We start from the raw sequence: 26,276 nt of genomic DNA on the forward strand, positions 1-26,276 counted from the left end.
GAAGGTAAAGGCAGCTTTTAAAAAACCAGCAAGTCCCTCCTCACATTGCACCCAATGCGCTCCGCAGCCCTGGAGCCAGGAAGCGCACCCACGGGGGGGGGGGGGAAGTCTGGAAATACTGAGGGGGGTCAGAGGGGAAAGAATTGTGCACTATTGCCAAAAACTGATTATTTGACAGCGGGATGCAGCAGAGAACAGACATTTAAAGCCCATTTTCTTGCAGCACTACCAGTATTCACTGGAAAGGAAGAGCCATTAGATCAACTGTCTGCTGTTGCAATGAGAAAACTAGCTGAAAATGTCCTTCATCTGAAAGGCCGCGTGGCCACAACAGGATCATCCATCTTTACTTTAAAAATCCCTCAGGATGGAGGGGTTTTATGTGCTCTGCCTGGTGGCATCGAGAATCTGGAGGTTTAGCTCTCTCTTAAATAAGCAACCGTTACGCTCCCTCCAGCTAAATCCCAGCGCCGCCATCCTCACTGTCCACGAGGAGACCTTTCGGAAAGGCTTCCCAAAGAGCACAGAGTCCTGCCAAAGCTGGAGGGGGAGGGAGAGGGGAGACATGCTGGTGGTTGTCTGAAAACCCTTGGCACATCTTTGGTTACGGGATGAAAAAGGAAACGGTGGCGGGTTTGGCCACCCGGTTCTTTAGGAAGTTGTTAACCCGAGGAAGGAAAGGAGCAGAGGGGGCAGGACCGTGGTTAATCCGACCACTCGTCCTCATCAAACTCCGAAGAGTCGTCCTCGGAGTCGCTGTACTCCACAGCGATGCGGCGCGACAGGATGGTGGCCACGTCATTGCCCACAACGTCCCGCTTCTCCTGCTCCCGCTGCTCTTCCACCTTGCGGAGCTGGAAGCCTGTTGGGAAAAAGGCAACGGAGGGGATCAAAAAAGGCTTTGGTCACACTGCAGGCTCCCAGGCAGCCTCTGAGCAAGACAGCCTGTGCTGTGCCAGCGAGCATTGGACACGCTGTAGAATAACACTGATAGTGAATGACAGCCAAGACAGGCTGGGTGGGCAGGTGGAATGGCAAGGGAATGGTTTCTGAGCTCCTCTGCAGGGTCACACCGCTGCCACGCACTCTGCTCCGCAAACCCGGACCGCACCAGTCCCGACACGGCCGTTTCCAAAGCACAGGCAGGGGGATGCAACCCAGGCAGGGTGCCTTCGGGGTGGGCACACCAGGAGGACCCACAGGGGACCAGCCCCAAGGTGCAGGACAGTCCCAGCCCTGCTCGTGAGCCAATTCCCTCTCAGGACACCGAGGGTTCTTCCGCAGGCTGTGGAGAAAGCGGGCATGGAAACGAAAACCTACCTTGACGGATAGCCGAAAGCAGGTCGCTCCTGGCATCGCTAACCGCAGGCAAGGATGATTTGGGCTTGGAGGCGGAGGTGTCCGAGGGTGGAGGTGGTGCTGGGGGCCCATCCAGGCCACTGGAAGACAGCGGTGGGGGGCCAGGGGGTGGTGGTGGTGGTGGGGGAGGCGGCGCGCTGCCGCTGCCCGGCTGAGGGAGCGGAGGTGGGAGCACGCTGGCATATTCGACCGCCGGAGGGGGCGGCGGTGGTGGCGGGGCTGCAAACTCGGGGTGAGGAGGGAAGGAAGGGGGTGAAGGGGGCGGTGGGGTCCCCGGGGACGGGAAACCCATGGGAGGGGGCGGCGGGGGCGTGATCCCCATCGGCGGTGGTGGCGGAGGTGGCGCCGGAGGGGGAGCAAAGCCCGGCCTGGTCCCGGAGGGGGATCCGATGGGAGGAGCTGGCGGCGGGTGACTCGGGCTGACCAGGCTGGATCTTTTGGTCCCTCCAGAACCAGAACCTCTTTGGTTGTCTACAGGATAGCTGTCGGAACAGAAGGAGAGAGACAGGAGGCTGTTAGCTCTGCGGCCAGGTCAGACCACACGGTCTCGGTGTTAATGCAGATCCTGTGTGTTCGCTGCAGCCTGGACAAAACCTAACCTCTGGGCTTAACTGCTGCTTCCACGAGACCTCACTCCTTGGGTTTAGTTTTCTTGCAGCGTTTCTTTTGGCCAACACCACGAGGACAAAGGAGAGCTTCTGGGGACTGGCAGGAACGCCATCATCTGTCCCATCTCACCTCCCTGCCAGGGGCCGGGCGTCACACCCGAGCTCCGAGCAGCCTCTTGGCTGAGGAGCTGCAGCACCGCGAGCCACTGCCCCTCCATGCTGAGGTCAGCCTTATGACACGTCAAGCAGGGATGTCTACCGTGATAAATCGCACAAGGACTGGTGGGTGTGCCAGCACAGCATATGCTCCAAACACCTGCTAGGAACAGATCTCTGCACTGGATTCCACGGCTCGGAGCTGGAGAGCAGCAACCGCGTCTCAGAGCTCGCCACGGGGACTGGAGAGGAGGACGTGGAGACCCAACGTGCTCTTAAAGAAAACACCGAGTTCCCACTTATGGTGGCTGTGCTGTACCAGAAGACAATTCTACCCAGAAGATATTGTAACGTCTTGTGTACGGGTAAAGCAAGCCCTAATCCGACATCTCGTTGCACTGTAAGGCAGGAGAGGTTTGGTACGTTTGCCATGAAAATGTCACAGTTTTTGGCAGTGCACAGCGCTGATCCATGACAGGCTACTGCAGATCAAACCTCGCTCCCAGGATTCTTTAAAAACAAACCACCAAAACAAAACCAGATAGGAGAAGATCTCCGTGGCTAGGCAGAGATCTAAGCAACCGCACAAGGCAGCTTAAGCTTCATCTGAAAGCTCGTTTCTGCTCTGCCCTAGAGGAACATGCCGCAGAGTGGAGTGCTTGGTCTCTTTGACACATCAGAAGAGCCTTTTCTGCAGCACTGTTGCCTTTGGATAAGATGGAGACAAGCTAACGCAGTCCTGTCTATCAGACATACTGTTACTGCCTTAAAGGAAAAAAAAAGCTACTCTCTTGTTTCAATCCGTGTGTCTCAAGCCACCGATGGACCGTAATTCTCCTCTCCAGAGGTGACTGGAAGTCACCATTTCATCTGGTACAAAGCAGCTGCCCTCAACTTCCACTGGAGTCTCCAGGAAGAAGTCGGCTGGCGTGTTCGAGTCCTTTAAATTTAACTACATCTACATCTTCAGTGCCCACGTCACGCGTTTGTCAAAAATCACAGGGCAAATGGCAACAAGAAAGAAAAACCACAAGCGAAAGAAGCTGCTCTCTGCAAAGCTCTATCAGGAGCTCGAGTCTGGAACAACTGAACTGGAAAAAAGGGACTGAAGCAAAGCATGCAGCAGAGCCAGACCACTGAGTGGGACCCCAGTCTTTCAGAAAGCCAAACGAGTCTGCTCGAGTTCTCTCCCAAGCCCGTTATGCCCTCCTGTACAGGACCAACAGTGGCAGCTGGGATTTGCAGAGCTGAGCTGCCACTGTCCCTGCCTGCAGTTGCGCTTCCCCTCCAGACAGGAGCATCCTGGTTCCCATACAACACCCGTTAGGAAGTTATGCTGAACTGTCTCAGCCTGTCTCATGTCATCCTTTTACACCACCTCCTACTCCTCGGTGACAGAAGGGATCCCGTAGGCTTACCTAAATTCCACCGGGGGTGGAGGCAGGCTGTCATCTGGGAACGAAGGAGGTGGTGGCACAATAGAGTCAGTCTGCGGCGGTGGCGGGTAGCAGTTCACGTCCATGCTTTCGTTGGAACCGATGCTGCCGTTCTGATACACCATGTTAGAGGGGTACCTGAGGGAGCAAGGCAAGCGCCGTGTTTAGGAGTGCAGGGTAACATCTAAAGGTCATTTTCCCCCTCGCTTTGCCTCCTGGAAGGGTTACAGCCACGCAGCTGCGCGGCTTTCAACCAGCAGACAGCAGTGATATTAACCACGTAGATGGAGCAACCTGCAAGATTTAGAAATTAGGTTTCCTAGCAGGAATGGCTTTTCACAGCACAGTTGGACCTGCCTTCAGGTGGGACCTTATCAACCACCACAACAGGATACACAAAACAAAACCTTAGAGCAACATTTAAAAGAAAGAAGTCTATTTCTCAGAGCATCCTACATGAAGAGCCACGTACAGTTTACTCTGCATAATTCTTTGGCTAGATGCTCTCATGTTTATTTACTGCTGCCACGCAGCAGAACAACACATGAGTATATTTTATTGAACAAAAAACCAAATATTTTTCTTAACATTTGATTCTAGGGGAAAAAAAAACCCACTTCTGAGTGCATTTTGACCAGCTTGCACTTGATAGACTCCAAGTTACAGCGCCTCTCGTCAGCGACAAAAACTAAGAGGTACTAAAATATATTACAAATTAAGCTTGAGCATAGATTATCAGAAAGCACACCCAACAGCGATGCCGTTAAAAGCAAACATCCAAAGCTGAAATATTGCTGAAGGAAGAGACCAGGCTCACGTTCGAGTTTCAGTAAGCTCGTGGGGTGGGGTGGTGAAACCCCCCAATTCCTGGGGGCTCCGAACCACAAAAGAATTCAAACGCGTGGACGCATTTGCACAAAAAAACAGAGGAGCAAGAAAATGGTGCTGTTGTGCTGCTCGATTCCTCTGCTAGAAACCAAACCTGCTCTCCTATTAAACTAAAAGCAAGTTTTATTTTTAGCTGGAGAGTGTGATTTAAAGAGAGATTTTTCTTATATGAAAGGAAGCTGCAAGGAGCAAGCAGGCAAGAAGTGCATTGTGGGGAAGGCGGGCTGCTTCCAGCCTGCCTGGTGTCAAAAGTTAAATGAATTCCCAAGCCAGCAGAGCTAAAGACAGATCTGCAGCTCAAAATACTTGGCTGGGGACTGCCCCCGCTTCAACTTTGGGGTGTGAAGAGCCATTTGTGAAATGTAACAAAGCAATCACACACTACTACCAGGATGCCACCCTGCTCCTCAGCGTCAGGCCCAGAGGCTAGGTGCGATGGGCAGGGCGCTGTGCCGGGCCGGGGAGCCGCAGCTTTCGACACCTCTGTGCCCGCAGGGCAGGCAGCTGAGAGCAGACCTGCTGCTGGAGCTGTTCCTGCCACCTTGTTTCAACCGTGTAGCTCCCTGATTTATTTAGCAAATTTTAAATCAGCAGACGGATTTACTTTGGAGAATCTGATTAGTGGCGGTATCGATCCACGCTGTGCAGCAGATCTGGAGAAGCTGCAGAGCAGGGTGCACTGCATTACAATCAACAACGCCCGCCTGCTCCCCCTCGCTGGGGAGCTGAGCAGAGAGCCCCAGACTTGCTTACCCAGCAGGACCGTGTTTGTCCTTTATCTCAACAAATTCTTGTCCCATTTTCAGCTTCTCCCACTCTTCTTTCCGGGTTTTAATTTTCCGTGGATTCACATTTCCTCGGTTAGGATTCTCCTTTTTCTCTTTCTACGGGAGGAAAGGAAAGGGAGGAGGGATCAAACAAAAGCCTTCTTTTTGCTTTAAACTCACTGGGAACAGGAAGGGATAGGACGGAGACGCAGCAGTTTCAAGAAAATACATTCTCAAAGAGGGCCAGGATTTTTCATTCACTTTCCCGGTTGTTGAAAGCTCCAAAGACCTCCCAAACAAAGGAGACGGAGCGCAGACAGCATCAAAAAAACAGCATCCAGTTTCCTTAGCGCAGTCCAGACATGATGCCATTGTTACACCCTGGCATGACCACCTGGAGGGCAGAGGGAAAGCTCAGCTGCCCCTCATCAATTCAGCTTCTGGCCTCTGCATCAAGACTGCCAAATCTCACCAGCACCTTGCTGGCGTTAAGTGCTTTGGGTGTGCAATGTGGATGCCTGCCCACAAAGAACTGCTCCTTTTCTGTGTTCTGACATGCCCCAGCTCCCTCCTTTGTTATTTTGATTTAGAAGGAGCACGATCTGTTTGGATATTTAATACTTCTGTTGCTCAAAAAGCTAAATAAAGTATGCTCAAACTGAATCTTTCATGGTGTGGGTTTCGGTGTTGGGGAAGAGGGGTCCAAATCCTCTGGCAATCAAATCAGGAGCTCTACCTGGTGCTTTCAGCTCAGATGGTTTTGCTAAGCCTCTTGATTGCCCCTAATTTAACATTATGGCCTGTTTTTGCACTCCTGAAGGGATATTTTCGCCAATCTTTACTCTCCCACAGCAGAATTTTTTACAGCACCTGAAACGACGGTGTTGGGGCAGTGGGATTTGCACCACTTCAATGCTGAACAGACCCCCGTGTGATGTCAGAAGTACCAAAAAGACCGATACAACTTTCTCCCCTGCTGACTGCACCAGTGCTATGTTTGAAGACTACAAATTAAGCCATTATAACCATACAAAGAAGGTGGTATTTGGAAAAACAGATTAAGGATATCTTTGTTGTCTTTTTTTAATTAACAGGGATGAAAGTAAACCAGATAAAAACTTCTCTGAATTGATCCCTGAAGAGCTTAAGAGAGCAAACCTGAATTTTGGATAGCAACTTTGGAGTCCATGGTTCATTAACACTTCCCACCTCCTTTCCCACCCTGACATGCTTCTGTTGGCAGAGATCTCCCATTTCCTCACCCTGTGTTTCCGCTTTTCTTTCATAATATCCTTGGTGTCCTGCAGCATTTTCTCTTTCCAAAGGTCAAAGAAATACGAAGGATCCGTGTAGAATTTAAGTGCCTCTTTGCCATCGTCCCTAGAAGAGGGAAGGGAAAAACACACACAAAGAAGGGCCAAGTCACGCGTTTGTTTGAAGCCCAAAGAAAACACAAGTCACAACCCCAGATAATAGTTTAAAAATCTGCAGTGAGAAGGTCAAACACTCCGCTCTCGCCTCCGTCCTCCTTTTCAAAACAAGCAGCAACCCCCCCGCCCCACAGCAGCCACCGCTCGTCCCAGCTCTCCTACTTGCCATCGCTTTCGCCCTCACACCAACTCTCCATTACTCTGGATTTCGGCACCTGCAGAACTCAGCCGCTCTGAACAACCGCCAGGAGAGCAGCAGGTCTCTCACTCCAACTCCCACTTGTTTGTCTTGTATTTTTGGTGTGAAAAAAAGCTCTTCCCAGCCCAGGAACCCTAAATCAGACCGGCAGCGTCCTTGAAACTCATGAGCGCGCGTGCACGCACACACACACTCTCCTACTTTGCAGTGCAGCCGCGTCTGGCAGAAGACAGCTGCCTCCAGCTATCTGTAATTACTTTTTACCTGTTCAAAAGATATTTATGGATGTGGGCTAAGTCTCTGCGTTCTGACCCCCTTACTTCTACTTCGTACGAGATGAAAATGGCACGGCAGGACTGCTAAGAACTGGCTGCACAGCCCGCGTAGGTCACACCAGATGTCTCAGGCCAGGCACTGAAGGCCACAGGACGTATCTCCAGACCTACAGGAGTCTGCTGCACCCACCTGGGTGAGAGCCACATACAGATGTACGCTCTGCAGTTTGCACTGCGGCTTTCTGGAAAGGAGCCACAGGGCTACAGCGAAGCACAGGAAAAATGCATCATCTGCACAACACCTAGCATGTTTATGCAGTGCCAGCCAAGCCTTGCCCCAAGGCAGTCACAAAAGTGACAGCGGGTAACCAAACGTATAATTTTCGAGCTATGCTCATTTGTACAGCCTCAAAAGCAAAGTTTCACATAATCCCAAGGATGGAGATTTCCTGGTGGACCTCAGTTTGGCAACAATATTTCCCACTGAAGACTGTTAGTGCAATAAAGCATGGGATGGGAGATGACCTCCTCAGCAAATTGGCAGGAAGAGGTACTCTGTAACGGCAGCAGGGCCAAAGGAGGCGTTGCAGTGTTACCTGTATGGGGAGAGAATGTTGAGAGGTGGAGGAGTATTGCAGGTCCCATAGGTTTCAAGGACAGGAACTGGGAGAGAATCTCTGTCGAAGAGCTTCTGGTCCTGAGTAGTGGAGCTTTTGAAGGCCTTCCTGGTGTTGATGCCTTGCAGAGAGACTGTAAGAGAGAGGAGAGAGCAAGTGAAGAACAGCTTGACCCAGGCCAATGACACTGGAGATCAAGTAGCAAACATCTGATTTCAGTTGGAGTTCTTGGCGTGCTTAGCACTTCTTAAGGTCAGGTTCCTTTTCCCACAGATCTCTCGGGAAATCCAGCAAATCTCAGATCATGCAGTGCCAAGATCTGCTGCAGCAACTCTCAAGAGCCATATCTCTACAGATGTGATTGCAAACCCCTGCACCCAAGCCCCAAGAAGTGCGTGGCTATCAAGCTGCTGAGGAGCGAGTTTCCACGTGGAGAGTTGCTAACAACCACGTCTCGACTCAGCCAGAAAGGCTGCCCACACGAGCAGCACGGTGCTTTCTGGGAGGGGAGGAAACAGCCCCTCTTAGCCCAAGAGAAGCCATTCCAACACCAATCACAGCACCGGGCTTATTGTAGGGTCACGAACCAAGCGTGCTGATTCACCGAGGATCTTTACCACGCTTGGTCTGCAAGGACTCTGCTCCACTCCATTACCTTCTTCCTCTTTGGGATCCAGCTGAGTGACTTTGACTTGCAAGCGGTCAACTCTCTCGACTAGAACGCTCACCCGAGAGGCAAAAGTGTTGGCTTGAGTAAACAACTCTCCAAATATGTCTTCTGCAAATTTACCTGCAATATTAAAGCGTCCATGTTACCCCCACGAGCCACAGCCCACATGCAACCTCCCGATTTGTTCTCCCGAAGAAGGAAGGAAGGAAGGAAGGAAGAAGAAAGAACCGTACTTTCTTTTCAAGTTTGTCAGCGTTAAGTTTAATACCCAGGAAGACAATGCTCAGTTCCACCAAAACCTGGCGATTCTAAGGGATCTTTAGGCCATAAAGGAACAATGGAAACACACAGTCAAGTCAGTATTAAAGTGATGAAAAAAAGAGGGGCTGAGAACATTATCCTGGTCTGAATCTGGATGGGTCTGCCGGTCCTTTAAGATCCTCTGCTGTTCTGTTTATTAGACAAGAAAACACAGTTAGGTTTTTATTGCTCTGGAGAATCTCAAAGGCTCCCAGTCTCCAGCAGGCCTGCCTCCAGGGTAACTGGCACGTATTTACAAGCTCAAAATGCTCTGCAACTAGAGAGCAGACCAAGTCCTTGATCCTACAGCCTGAGCTATAACCACAGACGAAAGCACTGACCCTTTTGTTCCTTCAGGTGGCAGTGTCTGAAAAAATGATGCATTCACGTTTATTCTAAATCAAAAGCAAAGGGGAACTTCTTAAACGGGAATATTCTCTCTGTAACAGCTTGGATTGCCCAGTGGGCCGCGATGACAAACATCATCCATCGTTTGGACGGCGCGAGCGCCCAGGGGCTTGGATCAGGAGCTCGCTGCACCACTTTGAAGCATAACAAAAAGATGTGCCCTGTCCTCGGGAGTTTAAAATCTACACAGAAACAGGAGCTGACCACAGGTAGGCAAACTGAAAGCAAACCCAGAGCCTGCAGTGAGCGCTGTCCTTCTGCTCTGCTCTCAGGCGTAACCTCAAACCGGGAACCCCAAGCGTGCTGAGGACAAGGCTGAGCCGAGCAGACTCGGCACTGGCACCAGACGTCGGCCCGTGGAGCTCCCACTGATGGGAAACATCTCCAGCCACGGCTGCTGGGTACGAGGCTGCTCCCAATAAGCAGCCTGGTTTTGAAGCGCAGCATCAGATGGCCGCCAGTTTGCTCTGGAATCTGTTACTCCTAACGATCCTCGCCGGCATTCAAGGAAGGAGAACCAGTTGGAAGCCCGAGTTGCACAGCAATTCTGGAAAAGCTGCACGTCTGCACCAAGTCACATCACAAAGGCAAGAGCCTCTTCCACATGGCGAGCAAGGGCACCCGCCAAAGCCTCTACAGACACCTTCAACTGCCTGGCTGACACCATCGCCAGCAGAAGCTGTCCATTCTCCTCCCCTTATCAGCGACTCGTTCGCAGTCCCATGCAGCTCTCCTTCCACTGCCAAGCCCAGAGAACAAGCCAGGTTAAAAAAAAAAAAAAAAAACAAAAATCAACCTCCTCCAGCCTTCTAGGTGGCAACGCCAGCTCGAAGTGTCTGCAGGAAGCAAATGCTGGAAGTTGACTTCAGCTGAACTCCTTCCCCTCTCCCAGACAACACCGTCTCCGCATATGCTCCATTAACGAGCCCAGCCAGCCTGCCTCAAACTCAGGGGGAGGATTTTATTTCTGGAGACCTAAGGGCCAGCTAGCTCTTGCTGTAGCCAGGTTTCACGAAGCCCAGGCTCTCCCGTTTGACCAGAGGAAGCGAGCGTTTAACCGTAGGATCATTTGACACTCCCCCAGCAACAGCTCGGAAGGGAAAAGTCGTAATTCGGTTCGACCTTAATGAGAACTGAGAAATCGTTTCCAAATTTCGCAAGGAGCTGCAGCAAGCATTAGGGAAAAAATAAGGTCTTTGGTTTGCAAGGCTGAGCAGCCCATTTCAAGCACAAAATAACGCAAACAGCATCGCCTGTGGTGGTTTTGACCCTGGAAGAAGAAGGGGAGGTGTGTATTGCCCTGCCTGTGTAAGCGCAGCGGCACCGCCTCATCAGCCAGGATCTCCCGTTCCGTGTTTCACGTGCAGTTTTAGATGGGGCAAGGCAGAGATTCATTTTTTGGTTTAGTTACTTCGACTGCAAAAGTGCAACTTACAATCAGAATTATCTCTGTCATGCACTGGCAGGAAGACAGACGGCATGATTTAATAGGTCTTTCCATCTTTAGCTTGTGGATTCTATAAAACCACACACAAACGCACAGTCGACTTATACAAAGTGCTACCAGCTGTGATAGTAACGAAGGCTAAACTCACTGGAATATGAAAGTTTGACAAGATTTATGTTTGCATCTTTGTAAAGAGACTGTGGTGCACTAGGCTTGGCTGATTATTCACTTGACAGGGCTGTCACAGCCTACTGAACCTGCTTTACGTTCCTGTAATGCTCACCGTACGAGGAAGGAGCAGATTTCTTCCTCCCAAGCGGGAGAGGGAAGGCAGGGGGGCAGGAGGTTGGTCATCTGGGGGCGAGCGCTCCGCAGCAGCTAGTCTAAATATTGCTTCGTTTCAAATACTGCTGACCCTAGGGAAGCGGGTAGGAGGTGGTGCTCTTCGTTCCTCCCCGCCTGCCTCGTGCCCTCTGTCAGGGAGAAGCACGCCGGTGTCACCGCAGCCACCTCTCCCGAGGGTCCCCCTCCGGTGCTCCCCTCGAGGTACCTGAGATTGGTCCAGCACCATCCCGGGGCAGCTCCCCGGTAAAGGAACCGGGCTGCAGTTTGCCTTCCAGAGCTTTGCTGCCTCTGATGAGGCAGAGGCAGGGAAGCTCTGAATATCTGAGGTCTAAATCTGGAGGATCTCGCCAGGGCTCTGCCACACTAACCCCCCGCGTGCCTCTGGACTGGGATTAGCTTGCTCTGCAGCCGAGATTTGCACGGCTTTCCTGCCTCCTTCCTCCTCATTTCACATGCACGAGATGGATTTAACTCACACCCCACAACCACCTTGGCTACCAGACCTAATAAACGAGCAAGGGTCAGTCGGATACGAGCGGGGAGACTGGCCCTGCCCGCGCAGCGACACGTCTGCAGCCCGACCGAACGCGGTACTGACTGGCAGCAAACACGGGCCCAGATTTTACCAACAGCCCTGGTTTTTCCCTGCTGGCAAGAGGCCGTGCCCAAAGCTCCCCCGCCACGTTCACGCCGCTGCAAAAGCCAAGGGGCTCGCTTTGCAGAGCAAGCAGGAGCGCTCGCAGGCACCGCCGCGCAGCCAAACAATATATTCGTTTGATTATCAAAGGTTTGCTTCAAGGGCAAAGGTGGCTCATCAGAAGCCCGAGCGCTTCGACGGAGGAAAGGAGTCATCCCAGAGAGACCACAATTAACTCTTCTCTCCTCCTATGGCACGTAGGCCCACGTTTTCCCTCTGGCCTTTCCAAGGCTGTCGGTCAGCCCACCGGAGAGCTGAGCTCGGCACGGCTCCAGCCTGCGCCGCCATTTGAGCGAGCAGCCCCGAGCCCCCCACGCTCCGGAGGCAGGGCTTCGCTCAGGCTGGGGACTTTGGGTCTTCCAAGGTAACAACCAGCAGGGGCAAGCAGGCGCCTTCTGCATGGGCGCTTTAATTATCTTTCATTAAAAATAAGACTACTTACACGCTGCAGATTCAACACAGTCAAGCTCCATTTAGTAGCGCGTGCAATTACAGGCACATTCTCCAGCACAAGATCCTGGCTGCTCTGAGAGCCTCCCATTTTACAAGCCTGAGTTGTGCTCCATCCTTCCATCTGCAGCTTCGCCGCAGCCCTTCACACACGCACGCACGCACACACACACACACACGCCCCCCCCCCCCCCCTCCCCATTTTCTTTTCGATGGGGAAGGCAGTGGGACCAGGGAGATGAAATTAGCATCGGATTTCTTTAGGAAAACATTTTAGCATTACCCAGGGAAGGCAGATGGGGGAGAAATAGGAACACAAGAGTAGAAAGGGAGCTAAATAAAGAGCACTAGCGACTCCTGAGGGCAACGCGCAGGCTCGCCATGGTACTCACTCAGGCTGCCCAGCTGTCGAATGACATTTGCCAGGGTGATGTTGGTCATGCATTCCAGCTCGCTTCGAACGCTAGGCAACGTCTGACGGCACAGGTGCCTTGGCTCAATGTTCCTCGTTACTAACGGCATGGTGGACCTGCTTCAGGCACTGTTCTGAAAGATGAAAAACAACCCAAAAAAGAAACAGGAAAGGATTACTCAACCGCAAATTCCAGGCACACCAGAGCCATGGTGTTCGTTTTTCCTGCTCTCAAATGGCTTTATTTATAAGCCTCCTCTCCCCCCCTCCTCCCCACCCGTATAAAACTGGTTCTTCAGACATAAAGATCCTGCTGTTCCACGACTTGCAGTGACAGCGGAGCCCCGCCAGCTCAGGTACAGAGGCAGCGCTGGGATCTACACGCCGTCGCCCACGCGCAAGGTGCTGCTGGCACCGCCGCAGCCGTTGTTCCCTTCCTACCCATCCGCCGCCTCGGAGCAGTCTCCTTCCTCCCGCGCTCACGCACGGCGCCTCAGGTTTGCTTAAAGCGAGAGGATGAAGACGGGAGAGGTTAAAAAAAAAAAACCAAAAAAACACAACGAAACACAAAACCACACGGCTTCTCGCAGCACGCCGAGGCGGGCACGGTGCCTCCCTCCTGCAGCAGCGCGGCCAGGGCTCTCCTGGAACAACAGGAAGCGCTCGCAGCTGACCAGGAAACTTTCTGGTGGCTGTGCCTTATCCTGCAGGCTGCACCCCTCTTCCCTCGGGAAATCCCCCAGGGCCGAGGTTTACACTGGACCATTGTTTTCGTGCCGGGGCAGCGGAGCGCTGAGGGAGCTGTAATCAGGATGCAGGGCCAGAGCGCGCTCGGAGGAATCAGGATTGATTGTGCCACGGGCAGGCCGAGCTTCCAGGGCTTTCTTAAAAATCAAGGAAACACAAGTGGCAGGAAGTTAAGCTGCAGAAAGTGCTTTTACGTGCCTCGAACCGACAAATCTCTGCTGCCAGGCCCAAATGGGGGAGCTGCAAACATCTCCCGGAGCGTCTGCCTCCACCAGAGGGGGGAAATTTGGGGGAACAAGAGCGAGGAGCGCAGCAAAGCTTCAAAACCCGGCGAAAGCAAAGCCAGCCCGACCTCCTGATTAATTTAGAAGGGGAAAGAATGGCTTTTCTAGGTCAGCAGAGGAGCAGCCCGAGAGGAGCAGCCAGCTCCCATGTGATAGGCATGCTGATCTGCCGGGGCTGGGTGTAAAAATAAAACAGGAAGCGAAGAGCTCGGGGAACATGGCTTCCTGTCACCAGCAGCAAAAAAACCCAGCGCCATAAAAAATCAGCTGTTTGCTCTTGACTTTGAGCCACCCTTTGATAGTCTCCGTGGCAGCTGGCAGCTTATCTTTGAGGTCCAGGAGTCCTTCCTGGATGCTTTTCTATCAGGGTGTTAAGAGGAAGAAGTGGGCATTATCCCTCCTAATTACCTCCCGAGCCAGATTTTGAATTGCTAAATTTGACCCATTAAGGCAGAGGAGTTCAAGAGCTATCTCCCAGACAAACAGTTGGAGGTTGCCATTTCGCAACGCCTCCGAGCAGGGGGGGGGGGTTTTGTGCGCTCAGCCCCCGCGCCGGGAGAGGGTCCCCGAAATTGCAAAACCTCCCCGAAGAGGGGAGCTTTGCCTCCAAATCCAGAGCAGCAGAGATTCTCCGAGGAGCGAGCTCTGCGTCGCTCTTCGCCGTGCCCAAACGCTGCAGCAGCCCTGGGTAACTGCCGGGATATTTAAAGAACAGGGCGAAATAAGGAAGGACTCTGACCTTCGCTTCGAAACACCCCGGGTTTTATTGATTACAGCCCAAGCCCTACAATCTTTTGCCAGCTTTAGCGCTTTAAGCCAGACAAAGTTTCCCAGCTCCCCCCAGACTGCAGTCTGCACCAACAAGCAGCTCTCATAAACAAGGCAGCATTTGCAGGCTGCCTGCGTCGAGCTTCTCCCCCGTGCTCCTCGGGGCTTGGCCAGGGCAGCACATGCGGTGGGAGCTGCAGAGCCTGGGTGGACACCGAGCCCGGCTGGAAACCTTCCACGGCACAGGACAGATGGGAGGAAAACAGCAAGAGGAAAAAAAAATGGCTCTGTGAGGGGGAGAGATGTGAGCTTGCAGTGAGAAAGGGAAAAATTACGCAGATGATGCTAGGTATGGCAGGTCAGAGGGGAGCAGGTAGCACAAATCGCTGCACTTACGGGGTAAAAAGGGGCAGAAAAATGGAGAAATGTCCCCAGAATCCACAACCCCACACCAGCCTGGGTGCGTTGTCTGCACCTTTCCTCTCCCAAAGCCTTTCCCTTAAGCCTGTTTTGCAACCAAACGCGAGGAGCAGTGCTGCCGGCTGCTTTTTTGCGAGGGCACTGCCCGACTCCAGCAGGAATTTGCACCGGTGCAAGACAGCCAGCAGCGAGAAGGGCTGAGAAAAACCCTCCCTTTATAGCCTAGCTCGTGCTGCCAGCCACCCCCACCCTCCCGGCACAGCCTGCCACACTCTGCAGCATCCAGAGTTTCGCCCTTGTGATGGCTCCGACGGCGCCGCCTCTTCCCAAGGCAACGGGGACGGCTCCAACGGGGACGGCTCCGTGGCCCCACTGCTGTTCCTAACCCCAAACGAGGGCTGGCGAGGCAGCACGAGGAGATGTGAACCCTGCACAGCACAGGAAGGATGGGATGGGTAATGGATGAACAGCCAGACTCCACGGTGAGGGGTTTAAAGCAAAATTTCCTCTTCCTTGCGGAAAAGGACAAGGAAGTTTGAGGTTTCAGGTGGTTTTGCAGCAAGCAGGTAGGAAATCTGGGACCTCCGGAGCCTGGTGCCAACAGCAGCAAGGAACAAAAAAAGCAGTCAATGCCCCCAGAAGGCGGCACTTCCCCGTTAGACCTCATTTTTCCCCATCAGTCTTTGGCGGGTAGGTACAGAGATAACAGCTAATGGGCTCCTGTAAAACCTTCATGCCTCATGAGTAGGTGGGACAGAGATTAATAGGCTGGATTGGAAAATGAGCAGTGTGTTTTGAAAGCAGGAGGGGCCGAAAATAAAGTGCAGAAGGGACAACAGACGAGAACGGAGGGAGAAGGAGGAAGCAAAACACCGAAGCCAGCACAAGAGGCACGGCTGGGGGCAGGGAAGGGCCACACGAAGTGAAACGAGGAAGGGCCAGGCCTAAAAAAGCTTTCCAGGAGGCTCTTGCTTTTATTCTTTAAAAGAGTCATTAAGAAAGTGATTGACAGCACGCTACCAGCAAGGGCCATCCAGAGATGCTTTACTTTCAGCAGTCAGGGCAGAACAGCACAGCAGTTTTCCACCCCAGCTCGCCAGAGTGGTCATCAGGCATTAGTCACTGTCACGTAACCACCGCAGCCCATATATTAGGGCTAAATCCTACCATTCAGAAGCAATTTAAATGAATCGCGAGGCCAAAAAAAAAAAAAAAAAATCCTTATCTTTTGGGCAAAGATAAGCATTTCCACTCGCTTATTAATGCCCGAGATTAGATTTGTTTCGGCGCTGGAGTCTGGGGCGCGGGCGCTGCTTATTAGACACGGCGAGGGAGGCGCTCGGCGGGCACGGAGCAGCCCCGCTGTTGGGGGGAGGAGAGGGGAAACTGCCTGCAACAGATTTCTGGGGAATTTGGGGAAAAAAAGAGGCACACTGAAACCCAGTGTAGCTGTGTGAGGGAAGAGTTGAGCGATCCTTGCTGGCTGCTGGTCGGGAGAGCTGTTGGGAAAGGCGCTGGTGCCGCTCGTGCGCCAGATCCACGAGTGCTGCTGCATCGATCCACGTCCAAAACGCTCGTCCTCCTACCCGCCCTGCTTCACACCTTCTTCGAAACAAGCAGCAAGGGGCTTTTAGAGGTTCACTCACGGTTTGCTCACCCTCACTGGGAGCAGAAGCTCCCTACCTGCTCGGGGCGAGCACTGCTCCTGCAGCCTCCAAGTCACGGCTTGAATGGAGCAAGGCTCCGCGCCGTGGTAGGACGGCGGTGACTAAAAGCCAAACCATCCGCAGAGCCCAGCTTCGCCCCGTGGCTCTTTTCCCTTCCCTCGCCTCCCTGCAGCTGCACGCCGCCCCACCTCCAGCCGGGCATTGCCAGAATTCCTCAGAATTTCCCCTCTCCCAAAACGCTTACGCAGGCGTTGCTCAGCCCCGGCCCGCTCCACGCCGGCCCGGAAAGTTTGCTGAGCACGACAAAAGCCTTGCCTGCTGCTCTGTGATACCTCGTGCTCTTCCAGCCACGGCTGGCACCTCGTTTTCGGGATCCATCGTCCTCCCCAGCAGCTCCCGGGCCGGCTCACCGCCTGCTGGGACCCCTCGTGTTTCTCCAGCAGAGCAGGATTCGTGCACGGGGCTCCTTCACGCGGCTCCTTCCACGACGAGCTCTCACCTTAACGCCTCGCTCACCGATTTTTGAGTGGGTTCCGAGTTCAGCAATTATTTCTGTAAATGCTCTTGCGGTGCTGGAGGACAAGCGTGGCGCAACACGGGCCAGTAAAGGGGGAGAAAAAAAAACCCGCAGCGTGCAATTTTTGCCTTCTCTAATCCAGCACTTCGAGCAAAGCCCGAGGTAAATTTAAGACGAGCCTGCTGCTCCCAGATTCCTGATCAGCAAGTCATTGACTGCTCTCCGCGTGAGCCCTGCTGGAGCAGATCACACAGGAATCCCAGCTCTGGATGAGAATCAAGTACAATTGGTTCGTTTCAAGCGAGGGCTGCCAGTCTATAAACCCCTCGCGCACAAAGCTGCGCCTTATTGACTATTTTTAATAAATAGGGCTGGCACAGGGAAATTGGGCGATTGTTCCCGACAATAAAGGAGACAGACTTTGATTACGAGCATTGAGAAGCAACGCGGGGACGTTTTCGGATGGAGGAGTTGCTTTCCTACGCGGGTTCTGTCAAAAGCAAACAGCAACTCGCAGCAAACGCTGCCGAACGAGTGGTTTGGAGAGGGGCAGCGAGGAGCACCGGGGGCCTGGGGGGGGGGTTGTAGGGCAGGCAGGGAGCCCAGGCAGTGCTGCAAGGTGAGCCGGGGGTGTGCGAGGCACACAAAGGGCTGTAAATAACAGGCGGGGAGATCTGGCGAGGTTTTTCTCGCTGGTGTTTGAGCGGGGAGCACAGCGTTAGTGGGAGTCACCTGGGTAATTCCCCGCTCGATGCGCCGCGCCACCTCTCGGATCGGGGACCATCTGCAAATAAATCTGCACCCCGGCGGTGCCGTCATCTGTCACCGTGTCTGCTGCGGCACAAAGCACCCAGGGAGGACACGGCACGGTTTTGGGGAAGGGGAGGGAAAACCCAGCCGGGTTTTGGAGCACCTCGGGGTGACCGAATCGCCCTGAGCGGCAACCCCCAAATCCTCTGCCTGGCCACAGCCTCGGAGCCCGAGCCTCGGGCTGAGCAGCCTTCAGGAGCACCCGCCGGGGGATTAGACACACCAGCAGGTTTGGGAATGAGGGAGGAAGGAGATAATCAGATCTGAAATTCCCATCAGTATGAAATGAGACTTAACTCAGTAGCTTGCCAACGCAGACTGACTGTTCTTTCTAATGTCTGTGACAACTCTGCTTCAAATTTCAAGCTTCTCTCAGCAGTAACTACTCCCCCATGTAGCTGTAATGGCCAGAAAGAGACCGGCTTTTATGTAACCCCAAAAGACTAGCAGAAAGGGAAGCAGCAGCCACACACACACACAGAGAAGTGGAAAAAAAAAAAAAATATTCAGCAGAAGGCTCTGCTGAGCGCTCAGGGCTATATCCGAGCACACAATGCAGCCACAGAGAAGTGGGATGCAGCAATCAGGAATGCTACAGTCACACACTCGGAGAGAGACCTAGCAATCAGTGCTGCATCCGAGCAATAGGGAGGGAAATTATAGAGCAAACTGCCATGCGATGCCACAAACTACTCCAATCCCGCCAGCTGTAACAAGTATTCATTCCCAAAAACGCGTCACGGGCTCATCTGTCATTAAGAGCCCAGCCTGCCAGCAGCTGAGCAGGAGTCAGCAGCGCAGGGCAGCTGCGGGGCTGCTGCCTTTCACGGGGCTCTGCTCTCCCCATCAGCCACGGGGGAGCTGCACGGGTAAATCCCCGTGCACGGGGGGGAAAAGAGCTGCCCACGTCTCCTCCCGGGTGCTGAGAGGGCTCGGCTCTGCCCCACCAGCACACGAAGCTTTCCTGGAGCAGCATCTCCCAAAAAAAAACAGGCTGTCTCCTAGAGGAGAGCACGGGCAGCCCCCCGAAGCACCCCTCTGTGTATTACAAACCCACTGTGACCACCAAGTCCAGAATTAGGGTGGCACGACCCTAATGTGTGTCAGCTACGGCGTGGGGCAGGGGCAGCGCCTCTGCCACGCTGTCCCACTGCAGCAGGAAGCATTGTGCAGTCCTTGAGACATCAAGCAGCCAGCCTGCTCGCTTCCCGGAGCAAAAATACCCTTTTTTTCTTTTTTTTTTCCAGTCCTCTGGCTCAGAAAAATGCAAAAGAAGCTCGGCAAGCCATTTTCTGCATTTTTTTTTGTCTGGCTCATGCATTATCATCATCATTTACTGCCCTCGAGGGGATTGCACAGGTGTGAGGGAAAATTTGGCTCTTCCTTTTAAACTTTTGTTATCAGCTTTCCCGAAGATGATCTTGCTGCAGTAAACGCCAGCCTGTTCTCCTGGAGAGGGACGAGCTCGAAGCTGCTGGCAGGAACCAGGCTGGGGGTGGAAGGCTGGGGGTGCCTCTGCTGGGGAACAAACAGATCCTCCGAGCTTCTGCTGAGCGCAAACGGCGCCAGCAGTTTGACCTAGCCTTTTTTTTTTTTTTTTTATTCCTAAAACACACCATTGCCCTAATTAATGTTTTCATTCATTTAGCTGAAAAACAAGTTAAACAAAGAGGGTCACCTGGTGTTCCTATCAGCGCCTGGCGAGGATGCAGGCAGAACAAACGCGCTGAAATAAAAACTCTGGAAGAGCTGTGACAAGAGAAAGGCAGTTTAGTTCAATTAAAGAGAGCTGTCACAGAGATTTGATTCCCAGAATACGGAACTATTGATTAAACAGGAATTAAAGCTCGGAAACAGAAAGGTTTCAAGGTCTTTGCTGGGAGGATATCCATCAGGAGAGAGACAGCGCTCCTCCAGCGCTCGAGGAGCTCGGGCTTTGTTGCCTCCTAGGAAACAGGAGAGCAAAAGGAGCAGAATACTTGCCCAGAAACCCACGCCTCATTTTGGCAGGGGTTGGGGCCAACACAGACCAACACCAAAAGCTCCACAACAGGTAACTTTGGTTTACCAAGGCACAGAAAGCCCCAGCAGGCTCTCGGATATTCCAGGAGCGTGGGGCAGAGGCATGGCCAGGGGGCAGGCTCGTGGCCAGCCACAGGAGGTCCCCAACAAGAGCACCCGCTAAAACGGGGTGGCCCCAAAACCACGTCCTTAAAGGTCGAGGCCGCGAAGCCGTGAAGCTTTCTGGGGCAGAAGTGGCTTTGTTTCCATCCTGGCACAGGCAGAAGGAGCACTGGTAAGACTCAGATCCCGTTTCCCGAGGCTCAGAGGCTGCGCTGGCACCGCGCTGAGCTGGAAGGGCCGCAGGTGGGTGCCCCCGGCAGGGCTCCCAGCAGCTCCATTTTGAGGTAGCGCAGGTAGGCTCCAGGCCACCTTCTGCAAATGGTGCACGGCTGCTAAAGCAAACACGGCCCCAGAGCTCCTTCCCGGGCTGAATTACTGCTAACGAGGAGAGCGTGTGAGCACGGCTGCCTCCTCGCCTCCCCACCAGCCTCCTCGGGCAGCGGGAGGAGAGGCTGGAGCCCGGTGGCCCTCACAAAGCGCCGGGTGCAAAGCAGCACACTCGCCTTCGAGGGCAATTAGCACAGAAAGAGAGGGTGTGGGTTGTGTTTTTTTTTTTTTCCCCTAAACGACTTATTCCCCAAGCCTGAACGTATTTTAAGCTTCCTCTGCAGCAGATCAACTCCGTGGCGTTTGCAGCTAAGCTCAGCCCCCTCTCCTTTAACACGCGCTAAACTATTTTGATTAATGAAAGAAGGAACAAACCCGTTCCAAGTGTTTTCTGTGCAGCCCAACTGCTCTTTCGGTTTCAACTCACGCCTAGATAATTATATCACAGCTCCGAGTGCCCCCACCCTTCTGCTGCACTTGGGGAATACTGCAAAGATAAGTCTTTTCTTAATTATTAAATGTAAATAGCTCATTAAATATAATCCAATTACTTTAATTGTAAGAAAAAGGAAGTAATTACAATATGTACATGTATTCTTGCCTGAACAGTTTTAAATATCTTAAATGAATCTTCGCAGCATTAATATTTTAAGTTAACCTTTGACATGAGAGGGGAAGAAAAAGAAAAGCAGACAGTGACTCCCTGATATTTTCCAGAAGTGTTTTATCTGCTGGGATTTGTCACCAAAAAAAAAAAAAGAGAGGACAGCCTTGAGCATCTAAATTAAAGTGGTTTATAAACAGTGTCTCCATAAAGTCAAAATAACACATGGGTTTTCTATTGTGGGAGGCAAAAAAAATGTTATATATGGTGCCACATTAGGACCCTTAATAGGCTTTTTGGATGTCAGGAGCGGAGAAAGGGCAACGGAGGCGCTCCTGAAACGGGGCAGACCCGGCAAGCCCCCAAGCACCAGGAGCCCCCATATCCTGGTGGCTTTTCTGAGCCATTCTTTGCTCTTGTCCTGGGCTGGCCGTGCCCGAGGGCGAGGAGAAGGGGCCCTGCCCCACTTTGGGGGCTCCCCAATCCTCCCTCACCTGCCTGCAGACGCGGGGGCTGCTCTTTGTGCGCGCCCGGGCACGGCGCGTGATCCCGGGCTGCCGCTGGGGATTTGCAGGCAGAGCTGCGGGGAGCCGGGAGCAGCAGCAGCCTTCTGGTTTCGCTCAGCACAATGACAAGCCCCGCGCTCACTTTCTCCACCGGCGCAGCCAGAGGCACCGAAGAACCTTCCAGGCAGGCCCCAGTGGTTCTGCCAGGCCCCCTGGTCTGACAGGGGAGGTCGAGTTGCAGTTTGGATGCGGTGACAGACGCCTGCGTAATCTCCTTGGGACGGCCAAAATAATAATAATAATAAAAAAAAAAAAAAAGTCTTTTTTCCAACTGGCGGCTCCATGTTGCACGTTCCCAGCCCAGCGGTGATCTCACCTTCTGTAATCTGCAAGCACCGGGCTCTGTATCACCCTGAAGTGTTTCGGAGGGGCTGAAAGCATCGCGTTACTGCACCGACCTCTTCGGAAGCAGAGCTCAAGGCCCTGGTCGGGATGCTGCAGAAGCAAGTCCTCCCACCAGAGCTGACCACAAGGGCTACAGATAAGCTGCTTTATGGAAACCTCTCGTGTCAAGCCGGCCCCTAAATGCAACCTCCTCGACACAAGGCTGAATTCTTGAGCGACCACGAGGCTATTTTGTACGAGCTAACAACACGTGCCTCTACCAGAGCCTCCGAAGGGGAAGCGGCCGCTTGTTTCGTGCTGCCCTAGACCGAAGGGAAAGGTTTTGCACAAGCTGTGTTTACAGCCACACGCCTTCCCCCAGCGCAGGATCGGCTCGGCAGCTGCTGGTATTGAAAGAACAGGATCTGGGTGTGTGCACTTTTTTTTTTTTTTTGCAGCTGCAAGGCCCGAAGCCGAAGTGTGAGCTTTTTCTTACCGTGCACAAAAGCTGGGTGCCTGAAAGGGAACTCGCTTCCGCTCTGGCAAGCACTCAACCAACTCTTTGCCGGGCTAAGGGGTGGTCGGGGAACTTTCACCCAGCCATTCAGCCCGGGCTGCCGTTCCCCCTCCCTCCCAATTAAATCCCATTTCTTGCACTCCATGCATGAAGCGCGGCCCCGCCGACACACCAGGTATTGTGGCTGCCGGCCCCGCTCTCAATGCCACTTCAAGCCCCACGTCGCTCATTCTTTGGGTGACAGAAAGGACTTCTGCTGCACGGGGACTCGGAGCGAGACTCTCACGAGTAGGAAAAGGGCGTCCGGTGAAAAGAGGAAATGAGAAATTAAAACCACACTCCATCTTATTAGCGGTAATACCCCCGGGTCAACCAAGTGCTCTGCAAAACGCCCCGGCTTGGGAACGGTTCAGAGGCAGGGCTCGCTGCGACGTGCTGAGTGACACCAGCCCCTTCGGCTGCTACAGGAAAAAAAATATCAGAGATCATCAGCAGCTACTCCAAACGCCCAGCTGGGATGGGCCACGGCTGGAGCCATCACCTCATGCGCTGCAGGAGGATAAACTTACAAGATTGGGCTGGGAGGAGCGTTCCCCCTCCTCCTTTTCTGACTGAAACGTTTTTTCCTCTCTCCTCTCTCTCTCTCTCTAGGGATTTCCAGCATCTTATAAGCGAAGCCTCTCTGAAGTACCGCAAAGTGGCATTGCTCATCATTTCGGTAATGATAGTAAATAAGCTCCAGTATTTTGTTGATCCTTTTCCTTTTGCTTTACAAACAAAAGGTCAGAGTCATTAGCCCAGTTTTACGAGCGAGGAGAAACGGAGGCCTGGAAGAAGCACACGGCTCCGTAACATCACAGGGAACGCCAGCGACTGAACAGGAGGCGAGACCTGAACAACACCGAGGACGGCCAGGCTCGGCCATCCAGCCCCCAGACATCCCCCATCCACGGGTGCCAGGTATCAGGTGCTGAAAGGAGAGCCCCAAAACACAACAAGCAAGAAGCAATGATTCTCCCTGCTGTCCTTTCCCACAGTGCAGCAATCCTCTGAGCCTTTGGACCACGCTGCAACAAACACCATCACTGGAAGCTGGGGATTTCATTTCCACGAAGGGGTCTCATCAGTTTCTGAGCGCACCCGAACAGCTGGCACCTGTGAAATCCTGGGGCAGGGATCCCAAGGCCCACGTTCAGTATGCACTGGGTGAAGAGACACTTCCTCCTCTCGCCCCCTTTGCTTTATAATTGGGTTTTAAGCTCAAATCCACGTGTGGGAAGAGGGCCTTGGCTTCAGAAAGAAGTCAGCCAAAGCAACCCATCACCAGCCGTACTGAACGAGCGCCTTCCGAGGTGATCTGACGGCATCACGCGGCACAAGGGAAGTTCAGTTCTTCTTGACGCCTTCCCAGCAGAAAGCAACGTGGTGAACTCCTGGCTGGGGGCTGGTTTCCAGCAGCAGTAAGGAGCTACGTTCAGTGCAGGGCTCTTGCTGCGCTCTCCGTCCCTGTCCCCAGAGCACAGCAGCCCCGTTCCTGTGCAGAACTGAAACCTTCCAGACAGGTCAGCGGCGATCTCAGAGCAGTGGCACAGTGACAGCCTCCCATGCAGAGATTTGGGCCTTCAAGAGCAAATGTCAGACGCTGCTGATGCGCAGGAGTCCCTCATCTTCCTCTCCCACCATCACAGCACCCCTCACAGCTCACTTCTCCCAAATCCCACTCCACGAGATGACAGAGAAGGTGCCAAAGGAACGGAGCAGGTCACTGCAGACCCCATTTGGGGGACCCCAACCGAGACCCCTGCTCCTTCACCACCTCTCCAGCAAATCTCCCAGCAGAGGCACGCGTGAAATCCGCCTGTGCTCCTCCTCTTCTGCAGGAGCCCAACGCCAGGAGGCTTCCCACGAGCTCAGGAATTAAGGCAGGATCTCAAGGAACCATTTCTCAGGTGAAGGCGAGCTTTGGACCGAGGCTGCGCCGAGCGCTTTGCGCTGCTTGCTCAACAGCACGACGTGGAAGTTCACGCTTCGACCCTGCTGGGGAGGGACCTCCCCCTGCTGCCTCCCGGGAAGGGAAAAAAAAGCCCTACCTACCCGAAAACCACGATTCAGGATCAGCCCCGAGGCTGCTGACCTCCTGCAGCAGCTTCTGCCTGCATCAGGAGCTGATGGGCCGCCCCGGCAGCGAGCCTCCCCTCCTCAAAAAGGACACACACAGCCCTTTTATTGCACCGAGTTGCAAAAATACGAAGGAAGTCAATGTCAGCGAGGTGGTTCTGCTCCGAGCAGGCGTTTGCCTAATGCCCAGCAGCCACTTTCACACGAGGTTTAAAGCCGGCGTTTATAAACACCAAAAATATTCCAATAAACGTTAATCCGTGGTAAGCGAGGGCCTGATCTCGCCAATATTTAGCCCTGTGCAGCGAGAAGAAAGGCGCAGCACAAACACACAACTGCCTCCTACAGCCCCCGGCAGCAGCGAGCACGGCCGCGCCACCTCTGCTGGGAGAGGAGCAGAGTTTTGCTCTGGATTTCGTTCAGCACAGGGAAAGCATCATTTCTTCACTTCTGCTTCACCTCCTGAGCACCGTGAGGTGCAGAAGTGACAGCGAGGAGCAGGCTGAGCCCCAAATGGCCACACCGGGCCCCGTCCCGGCTGCTGAAACCCCTGGGAGTGGGTTTGGGCTGCGTGTTTCTGCCTGGTGCCCCCGGCCCCTCTTGGACGAGGGCACAGGAACACGCCAGCACTCACCAACCATCGCCGCTCCCTCCTTTTCCTGGTTTGCCCAAGTCGTGCAGCACACACAGCTGAAGGAAGAAGCCTCACTTGCAAAATTATTCAGCATCAGAGTCCAGAAAGCCTACCAAAACAAGCTACCTGCGCGGATTAAAGCGTGGATTTACACTTGAGATCTTCCTCACTGTGGCCTAACAAAGGAAACTGGCCTGATTTTGTGGGCAGGGTGATCCCAACCCCCTTTGTTCTCCCATCACCATCAAAATTATAATAATAAAAAAAAGATTGATTTCCCAGCGTAACTCCGTGCATATGAGGCAATCACTGAAGTTTTAACCCCTCCGCCCACGCCGCGCGATTATCTAAGCTTTGTGAATGAAATCAACTTTTCCTAGGCCAGCCCCGAAGAATGAGATACATTCAAGGCATGCTGAGAAACTGGGTTGGCAGTTATCACGGAGGTTGTGTTATTTGTTATGAATCACTGCTCACAAATGCCTCCTGAATTGCAGCTGAAAAATGCCCCGCTCGGCGCGTTGCTCACCAGGAAACCAGGCCAGGGCTGCGGCCCCAAGCCCCCCCAGCCCCTTTTTCACTTCACTAAACCACATTTCAGGGAGGGTTTGCACAAAATAAAGTGGCTAGGAGCACACCACATTGCTTTTTTTCCTCCTCTTCGTCCTCCTGCCGAGCCCACCCCCAGCATAGCTTCGGAAAACCAGAGCTGGAAGGATTTGTTAGGAATGCAGACCGGGCAGAACCCAAAAGGGGAAATCTGGGCGAGAGCAGGCACTTTGCTGCCACACCTCCGATTCTGCGGGGCTGGGAAGGGACAAATTAAGCAGGGGTCCTGCTAATGTCACCCCACAGCAGCTCCCCAAACCCCAAGGAGCCTCCGCAGCTGCGAGGAGGAAGACTCTGACAGGCAGGAGCCAGCACGAGTTTGGTTGGTTTAAAAAATAAAAAATAAAAAAAAAGACTGGAATTTGGGACATTTACTTTTTGAACTTGTTACAAGGTATAAAAAAAAAATTGTTTATTTTTTAAAGCAGCACAAATATGCGGTGTGGGGAGAAGTTTACATTCGGGTGGCTGCTGGAGGCTAACCTCGTACAACCCCTGCTTGGGACAGGCAGCGAGGAGAGCTGCTCCTCGGCCGAGCAGAGCGAGGCTTCTCCCCACGCAGAAATTGCTCATTTTTAGGCAAAGCTCCTGGGTTTGAGCCCTGCGGCCACCAACCGGCCCCGGGACAGCGTCAGCAACCGCAGCTCCACCAAAGATTAGAACGAGCTGGGCCTCTGCAGCTTAGAACAAGCTCTCCCATTCAAACTTTCAGGAACAGCACTCAAAAAATAATAAAAAAGGCTTAAAGCTGAAGTGCCTGCCCTGCTCCACCCGGC

The 26,276-nt window shown here is 53.3% G+C and overlaps 1 protein-coding gene across 1 annotated transcript in view; it reads right to left on the minus strand.

The window, feature by feature from the left end:
• The window catches only part of WASF2 (WASP family member 2), a 28,440-nt gene continuing 2,164 nt past the window's right edge, over nt 1-26,276 (minus strand). The window contains exons 2-9 of the mRNA XM_082777574.1: nt 12,445-12,598; nt 8,391-8,525; nt 7,715-7,868; nt 6,477-6,594; nt 5,201-5,331; nt 3,542-3,697; nt 1,321-1,841; nt 1-862 (exon numbers count right to left, since the gene is read on the minus strand). Of these exons, the coding sequence (XP_082633700.1) occupies nt 705-862; nt 1,321-1,841; nt 3,542-3,697; nt 5,201-5,331; nt 6,477-6,594; nt 7,715-7,868; nt 8,391-8,525; nt 12,445-12,574 (1,503 nt within the window). The 5' untranslated portion in view covers nt 12,575-12,598 and the 3' untranslated portion in view covers nt 1-704. The remainder of the gene's footprint in view (nt 863-1,320; nt 1,842-3,541; nt 3,698-5,200; nt 5,332-6,476; nt 6,595-7,714; nt 7,869-8,390; nt 8,526-12,444; nt 12,599-26,276) is intronic.

The sequence above is a fragment of the Aythya marila genome (assembly GCF_965140915.1).
Source record: "Aythya marila genome assembly, chromosome: 22".
Taxonomy (NCBI): domain Eukaryota; kingdom Metazoa; phylum Chordata; class Aves; order Anseriformes; family Anatidae; genus Aythya; species Aythya marila.